Genomic DNA, 19,798 nt, shown 5'->3' on the forward strand with positions numbered 1-19,798 from the left:
CTCTATTTCTCTCTTCTTTTCTATTTCTCACTCCAGCAATAGAAACATATTACGACATTTCTATCAAAGAGCACAGCATGTACGATATGGCGAAACATCAATTAAATGTTAGAAGCAATAATTGGATTGAGCAATCAAATAAGAATATAGGAATATATATATATATATATATATATTAAACAAAACTAAAAATACAATAAGAGCATTCAAATAAGAAGATATATTAAATAAAATTAAATCCACAATAAGCAGACATCCATGTGTAAGAACAAAATGTCCCCTGCAGATGATACCAACGCCAATCAGTAGATAACTCAAGAAGTTCCATACGATAGAACTACAAATGACTTAAGGAAACATGGAAATGGGAGGAAAAAGGAAACAGAGAGAGCGATAAGCAAGAAAGGAGGATATTGGAGAAGAAATAAAAAAAAATGAAGAAATGAAGAAAGCAAGAATGAGGATGACTCTTTGGTCGAGAAGGCAAGAAGAGGCTTTTCATTTTTTCAACCAAAATAAAGAAAACCCCAAATTAGAAAAGAAATCATAAGATAAGGAGAGAAGAAAGAGAAAAGTCATACAACTTTCAACAAAACGGAACTGTTGAAACCTGCCATACAATTTTCAACAAAAGGTGCTCCCACAAACTGGATAATATCAAGCTGCAATAGAAAGTTGAACAAACCCAATCATCTAATGAATACTTTTCATCTAAGAATCCGATGAAACTCACATCATCATGAAGACCTTACTTGTGTTGCTTCTGTGTCTATAATTGAATCGAATGTGAAAGGAAATTTTCTAAACTATCATTTCTTCTTCATCCTTGTCTTTGCGCGGTGGCCTCATTCACACTACTACCTAGAAACCCATAATAGGATTAGGAATTTTAGTAATAATGAAGATTCTGACACTGAACATGCAAGGAAAAGAAAAGACACAAATGTGAAACATCAATCAGTTTAGAATTTGGGGAACAAAATTTAGAAGCTGACCATATTGCTATTTGCTGGAAAATATGATAACTTTCCTTAATAAAAATCATTTTCCTTAGCAACACAAAATTCATCACATTTTTCTTTGTAGAACCTAAATATCCATTTTGGATTCTAAAGATTTTTAGAAGAAAGAAATGTCAAATGGGATAATTGCATCAATGACATACAATTAGAAACCTTAAAGAATTAAATTATACAAACAATTCGAATAAACAGAAAAAAAAAATCTAATAAACAAATCAAATCAAATCTTTAAAAGGCTAAGAAACTTGTAAATGAAACTACTAATAAACAAACTAAGATAATCTAAAGCCAACTGCCTAGCAACTCAAAAATCACCTACTCTATCATAGATTATCTGTTGTCAAGTAATGGTCATTTTTTCATGAAAATATAGATTAACCAAGATGTATATTCTTATAAACATCTAGTCATAATTAATGTATTTGAAAAAGTCATGGAATTCCATCACAAAAAGATTATCAAATACCCCAATATCACAAATGAAGAATGTGACATGCATTTTCATTTAGTCAACTCCCATAAGTAGTTGTACAAGTGACTCGTAGATTTTGAAGGCAAAAATACCAAGAGCCAGCCGTGATAACCTCAGAATTTCACATAATTATTACACAAAAAAACAAAAAGTTACTTACTTCGAAAGTTAGAATTTGTCACATGCATATAAAATAAAAGCAGGGTTTTGTAAGAGTAAAGAGATGAAAAGAAACCTTTTCCAAGAAAAGTGAACAAATGAAAGGATTATCATAAGCTTCTGGCTAAGAAGATGAATCCTTCATACGAACTTTCAAAGGAACAACCTTTATCAAAAACTCACAATTGTCTATTAAAAAAACACAAAACAAAACAAAAACAAAAAAAACGAAACAAAAAACAGCACCAGCAACAACAATAACAACGACAAACCATACAATTTATCCAAACCTGCATCAAAGGCAACAACGCGTACCAGTACGTTGTTCTTCTTACCATCTTTAACTCTTCCCTCCCTTCCTCCCTCCCCCCTCTTTCTCTTTTCTATTTTTTTATTTGTCTTTTACGTATCTCTCTGTCTCTCTTTTTATCCCCTTTCATTCTTACCATTTTTTATTTTTTTCCTTTTCTTTTTTTCCCCGTCTTTTCCTTTACTTTTTTCTCTTTCTTTTTATTTTTCTTTTTGTTATCTCTATTTTTCTTGTTGCTCTTCACTATTTTCTTTTCTTAGGATACACAATTGGTTCAAACTCATATAAGATTCAATAAGGAATAAGAGCAAACCTTGTTTAGGTGACTTTTTCCACTACCAACAGTCATCATAAATTTTATCTCATTACCACCAACTACAGAACATGCATTTGTCACAACATAAAGGAAGCTTATCAAAATCTGTGACAAAGAAGAGAAGCAAAATTTGAATGTGAGAGACAGAGAGACTACATCCAAAAAGTTTAATTTGATAGCTAAAAGAAATTAATAACACTTAAAGCCTACAGTTGATATACATACAGTAGTAGAGGAATACTACAAGTCTACAATCACATAGTTTGGTTTTCACCAAATCCGTCAAGTGTACCTTGTACAATGCTGGACGGGCAGCTTCTCCCTCTGTCTCTGCCTTCCTTTTAACATTTGCTGCAATCAGATTTTCTATTAAGATTCAAACCTTCTTGTTGTTACATTTCACGTTCCACTTTTTGGATCCATTTCTCAACCTGTCCTAAACCATATACCCCATTCTTTATTCTATTTTTCAGTAACTATTGTGCAAAAGAATAAAGATAGACATATTCATCTGAGTTTAGCAACCCCCTTTTCAATAGCCCTTTTTATTCCACTGTCTACCGGTCAATATCGAATGTGCCACAAAAGCCAAATGATTATTTCCCTTTCACTATATCTTTTCCTCTTTTGCAGCCTTTTTTCGTTTCTAACTTTTTGTCCTTTTTGTTTCTTTTGTTTTTTCTTTTATCTTTGCTTTCGTTGTGGCTTCAAGAATTGGGAAATTTTCTACAATAGAAGAAGAAAATGTAAGTGTTAAACTTCCAGTTTCAAGTAGAGAAAAAAAAAAAAAAAAAAACAAACAATGCATACCAGTGCATTGAGAGAAAAAAAAAAGGGAGGAGAACAAAGGAAATAAATACAAGGTGAGAATGCACATCGACACATTGGAGCACATAAACTTCATCTCATTATCGCCAATAGCAGGGAAAGCATTTCTCATAGCATAAGGAAACTTGGTAAAATCTGTGAGCAAGAAAGAGAGGACACATAAACCAAGCTATTAATAGAACATAAATAAGGAAATGTGCTCAATAAAAAAATTTGTTCTCAATTAGGATGAAACTCAGATGCAACTGAGATAAGGAAAAAAAAAATTCTCAATAAAAAAGAAAAATCATTTATCGTTGTAAAATTTTGCTCATATGTTAAGCTGAAATATAGCTAGCCCTATAAGATGTCCTTAATGTAACGGAAGAAACTTAGATGTAACTGATTGAATGCATGATTCATTTTAGCACGTGAATGCTAAAATGAACAGTAGTGAGAATTTCCTTCATGATCGAACAAGTGTGAAGTAAGCTTATATGCTTAAGAAATATGGAGTCGAAGAGAAATGTTATGATGATAAAATTTGTTACACAAAGCTACAAACAAGTGACGTAGAGCATAAAACATATAAAGAATAACTGTACCACCCTCAAGAGGATCGTTTCTTCACCTCTTTATACAAATTTGAAAAATTCTCATTTTTGACCTTCCATAATGCTCGAATCTGCTCTAGTAATATTTTTGCACGATATGACCAATAGGAATTGAAATAGGAGAAAAAATAGAGAATTAATGCTCCACCCTCATTTTGCCTGCCTCCACTATCGATAGGAGATTATGATTTCCTTAAATTTGAAACCAAAAGAGAAATCAAATAGAGAATTAATACAAGAATATTAAATTTTATAATATGCAACACATCGTTACCCACAAATAATACTCATACTACTCTTGTCATTGATTGTTATCATTATTTGTTTTTTTTTTAAATAAAGCATGCATTCTCCCATAAAAATTTAAAAAGTAATTGCAGAGCATTGTTGTGACAGCAATAATAGTTCATACCTCTTTCTCTTTCTAAATGCCCATGCACCTCTGAGGGCCTGTACAAAAGACGACTATTTATTTGGTAAACAGAACACACAAAAATAAAAGAAATAAAAAAACACAAAGCAACACTTAAGAGCTAATTCAATAAAAAAAATAAAAAAAAAGAACCTTAAATATTAGTGTAATATAAAACACTTAAAAATACCAACAAAGCAATAGTCAAGAATCAATTTGATAAAAGAGAAATGACATCAAGGCAAGGCATAATACATCAAACTTTGCAGCACACACTTTTTGACTGAAATAACATACCAATACTGCCCTCATTAATTTTCAAGGCACCAAATTTTTTGTTCACATTACCAAGTACTTGTTTCTTTTTTTTTTTTTTTTTGATAAAACTCTCTTCTATGTTTCTTCCGTAAATCTTCCAGTAGTATTTCACGATTATGAATTCCATAAGTAAAATCAATGCAAAATTCAAGCTAAAATCAGTGATCATTTATCAAAGAATGACTATGCTTATCAAATGATTGAACAACCGAGAGCTAATGTTGCGAATAAGACCAGTAGTAATATTGGAGGTACAACCTGAAGTTACACCGAAATTAAAACCAGTAGTAATAGTAGTAATTGAAGCTAAAACCATGAGTAATACTAAAGAGGACTCACCCCATTATTTAAAGAATAGCCAAAGAACATTTTTCGAGGAGCAACTTGGATTATCAATATTAATAATTACCAATGTTTTTCACATTAGGAGCTATATCTTTTATCTACTTTTTTTCTGCATAACCCTTTCCTTATCCATTTTGATAGGTTTTTTAAAAAAGGGGGGAAAACGCAAGAACTCACCCTTCAAGAACCATGGTATAAATATGGTTGTGTAATTGTCTGAGCAGTTTTGGAATCAAATGCCTCATATGCATCTGTCCAAAGGTCAATGACTTGTTTGTCAAAAAATAAATGAACTTTCTTGAAAACACGATTAAGCATAGAAGAACAAAGATCAATCCCATGCGACAATACTTCTAAGAATGCATAAGAAAATTAAGACTACATCATCCCTTTTCCTTAGCTCATCATGATAAACACAAGGAAAAAAATCAAGAAAAAAAAGAGAAAAAGAAGTAGTTAGTTTAACAAATGGATAGAAGAACTTCAATGGAGCTTTATTGTACTCTTCAGTTGCCTTTACCAATGTCTTTAGCCTTTCGGAATAGAAAAGGCAACTAGGCAAGGGAATAAAGAGACTGGGCGCTTAGCCTTTAGGAATCCATGCCAGGGCGCCTCTCTTAAAGCACAAAAACAAGATCTCCAGTGCCTCAGCTATTTTTTTCTTTTCAAAAAAAGGAACAAAAACCAAACAAACAAACAAAAAGAACATATTATTACCTCATAGACAGAATGAAAATCTCCTTGCCCAAGTTTATCTTTGATGGCAAAATGTTTTGTAGTACCTAATCCAAATCTAAAAAGTTGAAGCTTAGATAAGCAACAGGGAAAAAAATGCAAATTCGTCAATAATAACACTTAAAATCAGAAAAATCTAATAATAGAAGTAGTTCCTTTTCCTTTTGCCCTTCCTTTTTTAATTAATTTCACAACCAATAACTCCACCAAACCAAAATTTCTCCAACCAAAGCAAGGAAACAGAGGAATCCTAAATAAACAAAGAAAAACTATATTACAGCTTTAACATTAAAATGAGAACCTCAATTTTAATTAGTCATCGGTTTTCTCTAGGAAAGAAAAAAGAAAAGAAAAAGAAAAAAGAAAAAAGAACATGAAAGTTACCTTACAGATCCAAATCATGCTTGCACAAGTTTAATTGCGGTGACAAAACAATATGCAGTAGTTAATATGTCGACCAAATAGGTAAAGTTGAAGCTAAGCTGGTGCATCCTTTCTTGTGTGGATTTGGCGCTTGCTTTTGCTCTTTGCCACTTTTAGCATATTTCTCTCTCGGTATCAGTTATCTAAAATCAAAGATTCAAAATCAAATTCTAAGTAAACCTCTAGACAAGACTCTCCTTGGAGGCCAATTTTTGAACAATATTTAGCTTTTTGTTTTTTTTAGATACCCAAAAATTGCTCGAACCCACTTTGTGAATTCGAGTTAGCAACTGGAGCCCTCCGCCCCTACAACTGTTAGCTATTTTGTAGTTTTAACTTAACAAAAATAGTTTAAAAGATTAAAAGTTATAACTATTTTTTGTGAAAAAAGTTATAATTACTTATAAAACTAAAACTGAAATTACCTCATATCTAATTATATGCAAACGGACCAATCAGACACCACATACGCATTCTAATTAAACTATCTCATGTCTAATTATATGCAAACGGACAAAAATCGGACACCACATACGCACTCTAATGAAGCTTTTTTTTTTTAAAAAAAACGTGGACACCGGAAAATCTATGGGAAAAACACCAATAAGATAGCACACTTAATTAAAAAAAAAAAAAAGTGTCATGAATTCCCAATTATTCAATTCCAATTTGTTTTCTTCATTCCAAAAACCAAATTAAACCAGAAAACAAGCTGCAAGATGACCTCAAAAGAAAAAAACTTGATTCATTGGGGAACCCAAGAACAACAACGACAACAACAACTATATTAGTTCCATACAGCATGGAATATAAGAAAACAACAGAACAAGTAAAATACAAAACCACTTGCAAAGTCCAAAATGACCTCCAAAGAACAAAATTACTTGATTATAGGGGTAAATCCAACGACAGCAACAAATATACAAGTTGTACACACAAACAATTAATAGAGTATGCCACCAACAATTATCTATTGATCTATCACATGCGCCACAATGTATGAGTCACCATGATATATCGATTAATTTATTATTGAATGAAAGAAATAGTTAACTGCAAGTAGACAGTGTGATTGTATCTTCACTTTTTGATGATTGATAATTTGATATACAGAGACCTAAAGTACCATCAAATTATAATGTTAGTATGAGCTTTATCAAATAGCACAACATGTATGATATGGGGAAACACCAAATAAATATTAGAATCAAAGATTGGATTGAGCAATCAAATAAGAATATAAGAATATATATTAAACAAAACTAAATACACAATAAGAGCAATCAGATGAGAAGATATATTGAACAAAACTAAATAAAACAATATGCAGACATCCATAATACGAATTTACCCATTGTAGATGATACCAACGCCAATCAGAAGGCAACTCAAGAAGTTCCATACGACAGAACTGCAAATGACTTAGGAAAACATAGAACTAGGAGGCAAACGGAAACAGAGAGAAAGCGACAAGCAAGAAAGGAGGTATAATCTAAGAACCCAATAGTGAAAGGACAACTAGAGTAAATATAGAACCTACCTAGGTTTTCCTCTTGCAAAAGAACTCTTTGCTTTCCCTAAACGAAAAAACACAATAAGATCATAAGATGGGATGAAAGTTGTAAAGATGAAGATGGAGAAAGATGCATGAACGGACTGTTATACAAAGTCACTTATATAAGAAAACTAAAGAGCAATCACAGGTTTGAAACATTTGGGAACTGTTCAAAGAGCAACCCACCAGTACATTCTCACACAACAATAATATAAGCAGAGGCCATTTAACATCAAATGTAAGAATTACTACTTAGCAAAAATACATCATGGGAACTAAAAACCATGACTACATAAAATTTAGAAACATACAACTAATAGCATGGAATCCCGTAATCCAACAAATAGAAATAACTTCGCAGAAGATGAAACGAAGTCAAGTGAATTTACCTCGATCTAGCATTATTCCTAGAACGAGAGGAATGGAGAACTTAATGGGAGAGAAAGCAAAAATCAAAAAAGCATCAGAAATAAAATTTTATAAAAAAGAATGAAAAATACTAAGTGAGCAATAAGAGAACAATTAATACACAACACTACAATCCTAATGTTTGGTTCTGTAAATTGGCTGCCAAAGGTTTGTTGGGGATGAGAAGCATACAGAGTCACCCAAAAATCAAGTCTTTGAACCATAACGTGTGTTATGAAGACTCTCACGACACATATACATAGTGTCCCACCACATGAAAGATGAAACAAATCAAAACTTTAAAAGACTAAAAAACTTGTAAATGAAACTACCAACAGACAAACTAATATAATCTAAAGCCAACTTCTTAGCAACTCAAGCTCTATCATAGATCATCTGTTATCGGGTAATGGTCATTTTTAAAAGAAAATATAGATTAAGGGTTATTAGACAACTTACCAAGATGTATATTTTTACAAAAATCTTGTCATAATTAATGTATTTGAAAAAGTCATGGAATTCCATCACATTACCAATTACCTCAAAATCACAAATGAAGAATGTGACGTGCATTTTCATCTAGTCAACTGCCATAAGCAGTTGTACAAGCGACTCCTAATTATTTATAATTTATTACTGTAAAACCTAAAAATTTATTTGGGGTTAATTTGTAATTTTTAAAGACTTAAGTGTGAAAATTTTAAAAATCTGGGCTAGAATTCGAATTTAATGGAAATGTGGGGGTCAAAAATAAAAATTTTGACAGTTAGCATGCCTAACCTGTTATTTAGTGTCACTTGCGCGTGTCTCATCCTCACCAAAACAGAAAACCTCACTTTCCCTATCTCTCTTCATTTTCTCTCTGTCTCTCTCTCTCTCCACGTACGGCCGACCAACCTACGGTGAGATTCCGGCGTCCGTTTTCGACACCTTCCGGCTCGTTGGAAAGATCACGTCGAGCTGAGTCCGGATTGGTGTCTTCCAGCCACCAAATCCGCCGGACGACGCCACACTCGCCGGCCAAAGTTCCGAAAAACACCTAAACTTCCGATCGTGATATCTTCGCCGTCCGGTGTCCAATCGAGTTGATTCCGGTCCCAATAGACTCAGAGCGAAGAGACGAAGAAAACCATACCAGCAGCACGGCTTGATTCTGACCGGCGCGCCGCCGCCCGTGGTGGTCGGATTTCTCGCCGCCGCCGCCCTCGGATTTCCCTCCTCCGGCCGTCGTGAACGACACCGCCCAGCCCATTAGCTTCAGAGGGAGCCAGTGAGTCGTTCTGGGCTACCAGCTGAGGTCACTGCCGCCGCCGCCGTGAGAAAAATGGGAGGATAGTTCCGGTGATCTAGCCGTTGGATCCTCGTGATCTTGGTGTCAAAATAGCCAGTGAATCGTTCTGGGCTACCAGCTGTGGTCACCGCCGCCGCCTTGCCGGAAAACGAGCCGCCGCCGCTGTGAGAAAAATGGGAGGATGGTTCCGGTGATCTAGCCGTTGGATCCTCGTGATCTTGGTGTCAAAATACTCAGAATCTCACGGGTAATGAAAGCCCTAAATCAATTTTGAAGATCCATGGCTGAAAAATAAAGATTCAAGACTCGAAAGTCGGCCGGAATTGAGGATCTCAATCCGAGTTGTTAGAGGCCGAATTTGGTAAAATTGACATCGCCATTGGATTCAGAACTGTTGATTTAGGGGGGGGTAGGGTATGACCCAAATCTGCCGCGGGATTCTTCTCCGGGAAGCTCCGCCGCCGTACCATCGCCGCTGTCGCCGCCGCCGGTGGCCGGATTCCGGCGAAGCTTCGTTTCTCAGCTTTCCAACTTCCGATTGACAATCTGGGATCCGTTTTGAGGTAGGGGTCCTATTACTTAACTTTTGTAGAATTTTATTTAATTTAATTAGCTTTGTTAAATATGAGGAGAATGAAATTGGACATTAAACTTCTTTATTACTGTTATACGATATGACTTAAACAAAATCATTAGGGGGCCCGTCCTGTATTATACAGCGTGGCCAAGGGATTTGACATAAGTTTAGAATCTGACACAAAAGCATGGTTAGGAGAATGTAAACTGGACACGATAGTGAGATAGTGTGCTAACAGTAGGTGTGGCTGTTCACCATCCCTGGGTGTGGACCCAAAAAGGTAAGAGAGTGGAGATGTAATGATGCTCTCCGGAGTTGAGAATCCCTAAGGTTATTGTACAGTGGTTGCGTCATGGTGAGGACTCGGAACGACAGTTCACCCTTGCCCGTGGTTCGAGAACTGATTTGGTAGGGACCCCGAGATAGAGCTCCTTGCTATCAGTGCCTCTGAATCACCGCGCCCTTCGGGGGTTTTTTCGTCACGAGCGTACGGATTGGATTATCTCACTGACACTGATCATCTGACTCATTATACTTAAAACATAACAACTACTAACCATGCAGGTTTAATTGGAAAAAAATAAATAAAACTAAAGGTGAGTAATAGTCCTCCTACTGAGCATTCCATGCTCACCCCTTTTTTCTTCCCATTCCCAAGCGGTGTACAGTATAATCTTTCAGACGAGAGTAGACGTCTCACAGTGCGCACGTGTTGGAGACCTATCCCTTCTTTTGGTATTCTTCTTCCATTATGTAAGATTCTGAACTGGGTTGTTTCGATAGGGATGTGACTGATGATGGTTGTATTATTTAAGTATTTTACTTGGTGCTACATTGTACTGTGAATTTCTGGTTTTATTTTCTTTGTTCATTAGTGATTTTTAATTATGAGTTTTTCATTGAAAGTCTCATGGGCACTTGTCGTTTATATTTTGAGAGTTATATTTTATTTTTATTGCGTAACCCCTACTTAGGGGTGTCACAATTACACTAAATATTTATATAATAAGTACACAATTATTACACTAAATATTTATTATAATTAATTTTAATATAATAAGTACACAATATATTTTTTAAATTGAAAATATCAAATTGATTTAAAGAGTATATTAATACTTTTACACTTTTTTATTCTGCTTCTGGGTGTAAGTAAATGTTTGAATGAGATTTAGAATGACTCCGATTCTGAATCCTATCACTAAGTAAACAGCTTATTCTGATTCTGATTTCTCACTCCGAATCCTACCCACTCAGAATCATGCCCACTCCGATTCCTGCTCATTCCGATTACACGCAGGTAAACATGCCACTAGAGTTTTGAAAGCAAATAATATTAGAAAAAAACTTTTGGCGAAGAAGATGAATCCCTCATATGAACTTCCAAAGGAAAAAACTTTGTCAAAAACTCATGATCGTCTGTCAAAAGGAAAAAACAAAAAACACCAGCAACAATAGCAACAACAACGACAGGCCATACAATTTATATCAAAACCTGCATCAAAGGCAACAAGAAAAAAAAAAAAGGATCGTCCAGCAAAGAGACTCACTCAAATGAAGAACTAATAACCAGCATCAAAGGCAACCAAAAAAAAAAAAAAAACCACAAATGACCGAAACCCAAAAAAATAAAGGCATTTTCTTCTTTATTTTACCTACATCAAAGACAAATGAAAATGGAAGAAATGATCGAGAACTCTAAAAAAGAGAAGAAGGGCGCTTTTTAACCTGCATCAAAGGCAACCAAGAAAAACCACAAATAACCGAAAACCCAAAAAACAAAAAAAAAAGAGGCATTTTTTTTCTCTATTTTACCTACACCAAAGAGGAAATGAAAATGAAAGAAATGATTGAAAACCCTAAAAGAGAAGAAGAGCGCTTTTATAGGGGGGCAAAGACTCACAGCAATTTCCTAAGTTAATGGCCTCCTCTCAGAAGCTCTCATCCATATACACGTGAAACAAGAGATTATGACTTGCTATTAGCAAGAAGGAAAAAAAAAAAAAAACTAAAAACAACCAGAGAGATTATGATCAACCAATTTCCTAAGTTAATGGCAATTTCTTAAGTTAATGGCAAGAACAGGGTCTTCATTTTTTCAACCAAAATAAACAAAAACCCCAAATTAAAAAAGAAATCATAAGATAAGGAGAGAAGGGGAAAGAACAAATAAATCTGAAATGAAACCAAACCTAGGGCTAAGCATGGAAATCACACCCAAGAAACCGTTGTGGAGTGCAAAGAAAGAGAGAGGTAGAGGCTATGGAAATCGGACACAAAGAGTTCGGATCCGACAGCGGACCGTTCTCCTTGGAGCCCCTCTGCTTCTGCGATAGCCAAGGCTTGGCTACCCTAGGGTTCGGCGACGTCGGAGACTCCATCTTCATCTCCCTCAAGATCGCGTTTCTTGGGTACATGAAGTGCTTCATAATTGCGAAATCTAGAGAGTGAAAGAGAGAAGAGGGTGAGATATTGATTGAGAAGGTTTTGGATCGGAAATGGAGCAGAAAACGAAGGAGCGAGAGATGGGAAATGTAACCGTTGGAGGAATACTCTGGGAGATATGAGAATTTTATTTTTGGGAGAAAAAGCAGGTATTTTTCGTTTATTGTTTGTTTGTCGGTGTCATTACACGTCTATTTTGAGAGAGAGAAAACAAAAAAAGTTTTTTGAAATTCCTTTTATTTCTTTTTTTAAAATGGTATTTTGCATCAGTGTTTGCATTGAGTTTTGAAGGAAAGGTGGAGCTCACAAAGGCACATTTTTTAGCAAAGTTTATTTTATTTCGGTCGTGCATATACCTTGATAATATGATCTCAATCTTTTGTTTCAACGAGACGCTGCGTTCAAACCCACCGGTGACATGACAGTAAACATCTCGTAATTACATCGCTGACATATGTACACGCGTCAGTAATCACCACGTGGTGCAACTGCGTGCATTTTATCACTTCCCTAAAAGGGCATTTGGGGTAATTCACATCCAAATAGGGGACCGAACAATGTTTTGGTCGGCTATATATAGGGAAGCACCATTTCTCGCATCGTTCACATCGCTCGCGAATTGCAATCTACTATTTGAGATTCGACTGAGATTTTTTGTTTTTCAGAACGACACAACACAAAGATATGGCGGAAGAGGCCCAGGTGAATCAGGTCATCCACGTCAAAACCGTTGATTTGTGGAAGGAGCACTTCGAAAAGGGGAAGGAATCCAAGAAACTGGTACGTTTCAATTTTTTTTTTTTTTTTTTTTTTTTTTTGGGAAAAAAAAAAAGTTTTTTTAGGTTTTCTCTTTCGGGTTTTTTTTGTTAGGTTTTCTCTATCGCGTTTTATTAATTTAACATGCTGTAAATCTATTACCCAATTCGATCTGCAATCGAGGGCATCTGTTATTTTGGCCATATAATCCGGGCTTATGTAACGCAAAGCCCTTTTTTTTAGTAAAAAAAAAGGGTAAATATTTTAAATATTGGGCGTTTTTCTGATTTCGTCACAGGCCAAACAGATTTTACATAATTTGCTTTGTTTTGTTTTTTCATTGGTAGTTACGGATGTACATGTGTGCTTTTTTTTTTTGGGGGGGCATTATGTACCTTTCTGGATTATGGGTTTAGGCCTACCATTTAGGAGCAGTTCTTGGTCACAAAGTTTTTGTTTTTATTTTGATTTTTTTTTTACTAATTGATTTTGATAATTAATTTCTCTCATCGGGAAATTTCTTTTCCATATTGTTTTTACGTACTTTTTTTTTTTTTCCTTTGGGGGGGTTTTAATTTCTTCTTGGAACTTTAATTACACAGGTAGTGGTTGATTTCACCGCTTCATGGTGCGGACCGTGCCGTTTAATTGCCCCAATTCTGGCGGAACTAGCCAAGAAGACACCCGAGGTCATATTCCTCAAGGTTGATGTGGATGAGTTGAAGGTAAAAAATAAAAATAATAAAATAATAAAATCAAATTTTAATCTCTTGAATCTCCTTTAGCATTTGTTAATAATCTTTAAGACATGCGTTTTGTTAAGAAGTAGTGATCTAATTAGTGCATTTGATTTGGTTAACCTGCACAGCCTGTTGCTGCGGAGTGGGAAGTGGAGGCAATGCCAACCTTCCTCTTCCTGAAAGAAGGCAAGGTTGTGGACAAGCTTGTGGGTGCTAGGAAAGAGGAGCTTCTGGAGAAAGTTGTAAAGCATTCCGCTGCTATTTGATTGCCTATGTGGATTGTTAATAATTTATGATGTTGTTTTTTTGGAAGACACATGCTCTATGTTTAAGTATCTATGTATGTGGTGCTTACTCTATAGCCCTTTTGTGTGACATCTGGTTGACATGAAACCATCTATGGATGTTGTTATCTCAACCATTTCATTAGTCAAATAAGTTTAGTTTGATACAGATGTGTAATCACTTGACAATAATTTTAGATTTGGTCTAATGTAAGTGATATTGGGTTTGGACTATTGTGTGAACCATTTTTAATTGCTCTTTCTCGCTGGAATAAGTTAGTTGGCTACAGTTAGGATGTCTTTTCTTCTTTGTTTTGAGGATGGATTTAACGTTCGATACTCTATAAGCCCTGCTCTGAGGTCCTTGTCCGGTTGATGAATTGTGCGGCGGCAGACTTGTGGTGGTGGGTGATTGAAACTGCATTCATCTTTTAAGTAGAATTGGGTTAGATGTTTTCAGTTTCAGTAGTCGCTGAATTTTTGCTATAAACGAATGTGGAGAGAGAACTTAGTGCGGCTCCGATTGGATTGTGTTTGTAACAAAAATAAACTAATTGAATTACACAAGCGCATACAGAAGTTTCTTTTGAAAGTGGATAAAATGGAACAAAATAGTGGAAGTTAAAGAGCAACAATAAACATTTTTGTATTCAAACTTTGAACTCAATGGAGAGATCGGTTCCTTTACAAAATATTAGGTCATAATAGCTCTATATCAAACCTTAAGGCAAAAGAATTGCCTATTCATTCACTTTACATATTTGCAATTGGTAATATTTCAATGGATTTTTCCTGTGATAATATCACCACTCTTATTTCTCACTATTCATTTGCCTTCAAACAAGGTAGGCAAAGAATTAAATAAATTATCATCGTCCCTCTTAAGAACAAATAGCCTCAACTGTTAAACGCTTGAGCACTCCGGGGCAAGGATCAGTCCCAAAGTTACCACTTGATATGCCAACCGAGCAACTCTCACGACCTGTGCATGTCTGTAAGACGATAACAAACAACAAAATGATATATAACTAAAATTTGCCACTAGCAAAATCAAGAATCTGTTTGGAAAAAAAGATTGCCTTTTTGAGAACATCACGAGAGCTTGCCGCGTGGCATTTGCCTTGGTAGAAATTGCCACAAGTTCCGAAAGGAGTGCCAAAACTTGCAAACTTAATGGACGATATGGTTTGCCCTGGCGCGCACTGGAGATGAATCTTGGCGGAGTTAGACACGCTTGATCCACCGTCGCTGTCGATCTTATAGCTATCTATGTTGGGGTGGTTCTCAAATTGATCGCCACAAATAGTTGACACTGATTTCTTTACTAGAGATATCTTTGTCACATCTCCGCCAAGTTCCTCAAAGACCACCATTTCGTTTTTTGTTGGCTTTAGCCAGGACCTAGGAACATGATACCTGCAAAACCATCCCGAAAGATATATAGCTTACTTCATTAGGAGCTTTCTACATTGGGGTATACTTATCCACAGTGCGTGTTTCTGAACTATTTGGTATGTTATATGTTAAACTGGCATATTCTGAATCTCTGCTAAAAATCTAACTGATCAAAACAATACTGTCCGTAATCAACTTTTATAGATAGAGAGCAAATAGCATTGTACCATCTTTGAGTAGGTCCTCCACAACCAGTCTGACACTTTGAGGGCCGAAATGTCCCAGTGTAAGTGCATGAAGAGCAGCCACCTTTTGCATAAGCTGTCCAGTATCTTCCTATGCTTTGGCCGTTGATCCACACTTGACCCTTTCCCATGCTTTGCATGTCCAAAGCCAGTGGCTCGTTTCCCCCAGGTGCATCAAAGTAAGACTGTGTGTTCCACTCAGAAATTTTTAGCTTTTCACTTGCAAATAGCTATAACCTAAACTTAAAATGTCCATTTCTTGACTTATATAACAAAGGCAATGCACCCACCTTATGCCATCTCAAAGGCTGTTGGCTTCCGGTAGCCAGTGATGCTCGCATCCAGTCAACAGATGTGGCTCCATTTGGAGAGACCACATTCGTTGCCTCACCTTTTAGACCAACCTGTTTAGCAATTTATGAGAGTTATGAAGATAATTAAGGCAAGGTCAATATAAAAAAGATGGTTAAGGGACATGGGAGAATGGGAATTTGTGGCAGTTTTGTCTAACCCGGTAGGACCATTTCTGAAATGTTAAGTCCTTCTTTCCTTGGTCAAGACCAGTCAGCAAAACTGGACCCAGGATACCAGTTTTCCACGTCTCATAGTGCAACCCAATATTCTTCAACCACAAAATATAGAATTTTCAATCAGTACCTGAAAGAACTTATTAGATATTTCAACCTTTATGATGATATGCCTTAAAATTCGAGTCCGGGGCAGAAAACTGACCGGTAATCCAACCGTTATGCTGAGGAGTGAAATTTTGTTAGTTCCAGCTTGGAGATCAACTGGTCCAGTAAACGTGAATTGTCTCTGGTCCCTACTCCCAAAGGCTGAGCCTGTACTTGTAATGCAATTTCCAAGTTAAATCTCCAAAAGTATAAGCTTTAATAAAAATAATACATTCATAGTCTTTAGCATACCTGAATACTGCCCATTGATGAAAACATGAAGGAAATCTCCAGCAGACTGCACGGTAAGAATTGGTTTTTGGCCTCCCTTAAGATATGATTCTGATGAACTTATATCGACACTGGGAAAAACAAAAAACAAAAAACACAAATTGAAAACCACAACAATAATTCTCAACATAAATAAGATTGTACTTAAGTGCTCAGCTCTAGCTCACCTGATCATGTACCACAAGTAGTCACTTGTATCTCTAGTGATATTTATCTGCTCGAGAAGACCAACAGCTGTGATTGTCGAGCTATCGTCTATTGAAGAAACGTCTTCATCGTAAGTCTCCCAGGAGAGCAACTTAGTACTGGTCGGAGACATTTGCATCTGTGAGGTTTGAGCTCCCACCTGCAACAAGGAGAGGAGAATTTCATGATTAAGTTGGGAGAAAACTATGTTATTGTTGATGAAAAGACTTCATTTTTTGCTTACCCTTGCTGTGTTAAATACTACGTTTTTGCAATCTGGAAGGATACTAATGGACCAAGGAGGCAAATCATAGTGCAAGTTATTGAAAAGCACTCTAACAGGTGATCTAAAGTTAAAGTTGGAGAGAAACGCTGCGCATCGTATTGACCCCGAACTGAATACGTGAGCCTGGCAAAATCAACAAGGTTAAGTGAGGCTTTCTTTTTTGTGGTTATCCTAATTATGCAACTAATAGAAGAAAGAAAGTATGAATATTGACAGTCTTACCTGCTGATAGGCTCCTAATCTAGTAATAGTAGGATCTGAGGAAACTAAAGCTTGTTGACACAACTTAATAGCCTTGTGAAGCTCCCGGAGATGACCATATTTCTGTTCCCTGATCAAACCTGGACGAATTTGAAGTGGTTATTATTTGCAGCCAAAGAAGGACTTCCATGTTAGAGATACAATAAAAAAAAAAAAATGAAAAAAAAAAAAAAAAAAAAACCCCACAAATTCATTGTTATAAGTTTATTTTCCCCTGATGTAATACTCACCATATTCATCAATTGGAGCATCATAGTCATAACTGGTTGTAATGAAGGGACCTCCCGCGCTGCGTCCAAAGTTTGTTCCTCCATGGTACTGTTACAAACAACATGATAGGAACACTTAAAAAATTTTGCTCGGGACATTTTTTGACTCTAAAACATGAACCAAGAGTGACCAAAATAACCAACCATGTAGTAGTTAATGAATGAGCCACCCTTTTGTATGAATCGAGCAACAGAAAATGCCAAATCTTCAACTGGTCTCTGGGGATTTGCCCCGCCAAACTCGGAGAACCTAATCATTGGTTTTGAGAGATGGAGAGAAACATGGAGAAATCAGAAAGGAAAATATTTGCACTTCACTCAGTTTTAACCGCTTGAAGTACCGGACTAGATCAAGTTATTACCAGCCACTCCAATTCTCAGTCCAAATTTTAGGCTTGTAAGGTTTGTTGGGGGTGAAGGCATCACAGTAGAAACCATTACACGTGTTTATCTGTCAAAATAAATGCGCTGAAAACTTACAATTCTCATTATTGAGAGTAGACTATGAGCAAATTACGCGGAATTATTTTGCAAGTGAGGAGGAAAAATTTGAGAATTTCTCACCACAGGATCAGGGGCATCATCTTCCTTGCACATCACCCAGGGAACATCCGTGTCCAACCCCACAGCCATTTTCGCAGCCCATTCCACGTAGTTATGGCCAATGGCTCCAGTTTGCCGGCTCTGATAACCGTACTCGTTTTCGATCTGTGCAGTACAAGTTTTGTCAACATCTTCAAACAAGGATCTACTATGACAAGTTCCAAATCCATTACTCAGTCCTTTTGATTAGGAAGATGACAAATCCGCATTCAAGAAAAGACCTTTGATAGTTAAACTAGGCGTAGATATGAATAGCCATACCTGGGAAAGAATGATTGGACCACCTTGTGGTTCAAATAGCTTCTCATCCTTCATCAGCTGAACAATTTTCTGGGTGAACCCTTGCATTGCCGCCTTTAGGAAAGAGAGAAAATGAGCAAGATTTTCAGCATTAATTCCCTATCATTTATTTTTTCTCATTTGAAGATTTTACAAGAGAAGATTTTAACCTTGAAAGGCCCGTTGTCTGTTCTGAAGCTGATACCAGGAACATACTTCAACCAGACGGGAAATCCTCTGTGCCAAAGAGAGAATCATAGTCAAATCTAGAAATGCTGTAAGTCAATATATACAGAAAAAATTAGAAAACAAAAACAAATATTAATAATTATAAAATTAAGTAAGTACCCGAAATTCCATTCTGCACAGACATAAGGTCCAATGCGGAGATGAACATATAGACCTACTTTCTGCACCGTCTTTATGAACCGTACTAGATCGTACCTCCCGTCAAAATTGTACTAAAACAAATCAAAATAAATAATTTTTTTTCGAATTACAAAATTCCAAGTGGTAAAGAACAGAGGAGATCCAGAAATAGTACTTTGCCAGGAGAAGGTTCATGAACATTCCAAAACACATAAGTGTCTATCACATCCAAGCCTCCATCTTTGGCCTTCTGTATAAGATCTTCCCACATCTACACAAAACCAAAACTATTTCACATTTACACCAAAAACCATCATAAGAAACTCCATTAAAGCACTAAATCAACACAGGAAAAGAGTAAGATATATAAAACGAACTTCAGGTGTGCTTCTGGGGTAATGAATGGAGCCGGAGATAAGAATTCTCCTTTGGCCATTGATGAGAAGAGCCTTCCTGTCATAGCTCACAGTGCAGTTCATGAGCTCCGGACCCACAAACAAGGCCATCAAGAACAAAGCTAGGAGCTTGGAAACTGAGAGAGTTTCCATTTTTATTTTTACTGAGTTTGTAAATTACGGGAGGGAAATTTGAAAAGAAGAATGAGAATGGAGAAATGGTTTTTGTGTTTGTGATCTAGAGCTGTGAAGATACTGAGACCATTGTGCTCTGGTTTGGCTTGTAGTTCTCTGCTCTGGAACCAACCTGTTTGCCCTCCATTAAATATGCCAGTGTCAGTTAGCAAGTGCAAGTCTGATTTGAATTTTGTTTTTCGTTTCAAGATTTTTATTTTTTATATATAAATTTTTATTTAAATGAATAACGATTGAGATATTTAAAAAAAAAAAATTGAAAAATGTTCCCGTTAATTGATTGTTTGGACGAAATCAAGCTTCCTGGAAATGACCCAAAAAAAAAAACAGTATCTTTATTACCGTTTACAAGGCTTTTTCG

General features: G+C 36.0%; 2 protein-coding genes and 1 long non-coding RNA gene across 6 annotated transcripts; 1 reads left to right on the forward strand and 2 right to left on the reverse strand.

The window, feature by feature from the left end:
- Positions 1 to 480: 480 nt before the first annotated feature.
- On the reverse strand, positions 481 to 12,326 carry LOC112094189. 3 transcript variants are annotated; one of them, XR_002903411.1, is made up of 11 exons: positions 11,957 to 12,326; positions 5,895 to 6,076; positions 5,493 to 5,568; positions 4,953 to 5,026; positions 4,113 to 4,150; positions 3,718 to 3,892; positions 3,140 to 3,242; positions 2,572 to 3,005; positions 2,277 to 2,384; positions 753 to 861; positions 481 to 662 (listed from the first exon to the last, which is right to left on the reverse strand). It is a non-coding gene; the product is annotated as an uncharacterized LOC112094189 (long non-coding RNA). The 3 variants fall into 3 exon arrangements; XR_002903409.1 differs by having other exon boundaries at positions 2,572 to 3,242; XR_002903410.1 differs by lacking the exon at positions 2,277 to 2,384 and having other exon boundaries at positions 2,572 to 3,242.
- Positions 12,327 to 12,798: 472 nt separating this feature from the next.
- On the forward strand, positions 12,799 to 14,242 carry LOC21404736 (thioredoxin H-type 1). Its single transcript, XM_024174491.1, has 3 exons — positions 12,799 to 12,989; positions 13,568 to 13,690; positions 13,834 to 14,242. Exons 1-3 carry the CDS (start codon positions 12,894 to 12,896, stop codon positions 13,969 to 13,971), a joined length of 357 nt encoding a protein of 118 aa, XP_024030259.1. The 5' UTR covers positions 12,799 to 12,893; the 3' UTR covers positions 13,972 to 14,242.
- A 387-nt stretch (positions 14,243 to 14,629) lies between these two features.
- Positions 14,630 to 19,571, reverse strand: LOC21404737 (beta-galactosidase 3). 2 transcript variants are annotated; one of them, XM_010111708.2, is made up of 19 exons: positions 19,225 to 19,568; positions 19,023 to 19,118; positions 18,827 to 18,939; positions 18,649 to 18,715; positions 18,461 to 18,553; positions 18,161 to 18,304; positions 17,959 to 18,047; positions 17,741 to 17,846; positions 17,558 to 17,645; positions 17,289 to 17,407; positions 17,025 to 17,189; positions 16,762 to 16,940; positions 16,556 to 16,665; positions 16,362 to 16,471; positions 16,141 to 16,251; positions 15,920 to 16,033; positions 15,612 to 15,814; positions 15,069 to 15,405; positions 14,630 to 14,981 (listed from the first exon to the last, which is right to left on the reverse strand). In XM_010111708.2, exons 1-19 carry the CDS (start codon positions 19,393 to 19,395, stop codon positions 14,871 to 14,873), a joined length of 2,526 nt encoding a protein of 841 aa, XP_010110010.2. In that variant the 5' UTR covers positions 19,396 to 19,568; the 3' UTR covers positions 14,630 to 14,870. The 2 variants fall into 2 exon arrangements, with proteins under 2 accessions (XP_010110010.2, XP_024030258.1); XM_024174490.1 differs by lacking the exons at positions 14,630 to 14,981; positions 15,069 to 15,405; positions 15,612 to 15,814; positions 15,920 to 16,033 and having other exon boundaries at positions 16,233 to 16,286; positions 19,225 to 19,571.
- Between the last annotated feature and the right edge of the window lie 227 nt (positions 19,572 to 19,798).

The sequence above is a fragment of the Morus notabilis genome, unplaced genomic scaffold, assembly GCF_000414095.1.
Source record: "Morus notabilis unplaced genomic scaffold, ASM41409v2 Scaffold535, whole genome shotgun sequence".
Classification (NCBI taxonomy): Eukaryota; Viridiplantae; Streptophyta; class Magnoliopsida; order Rosales; family Moraceae; genus Morus; species Morus notabilis.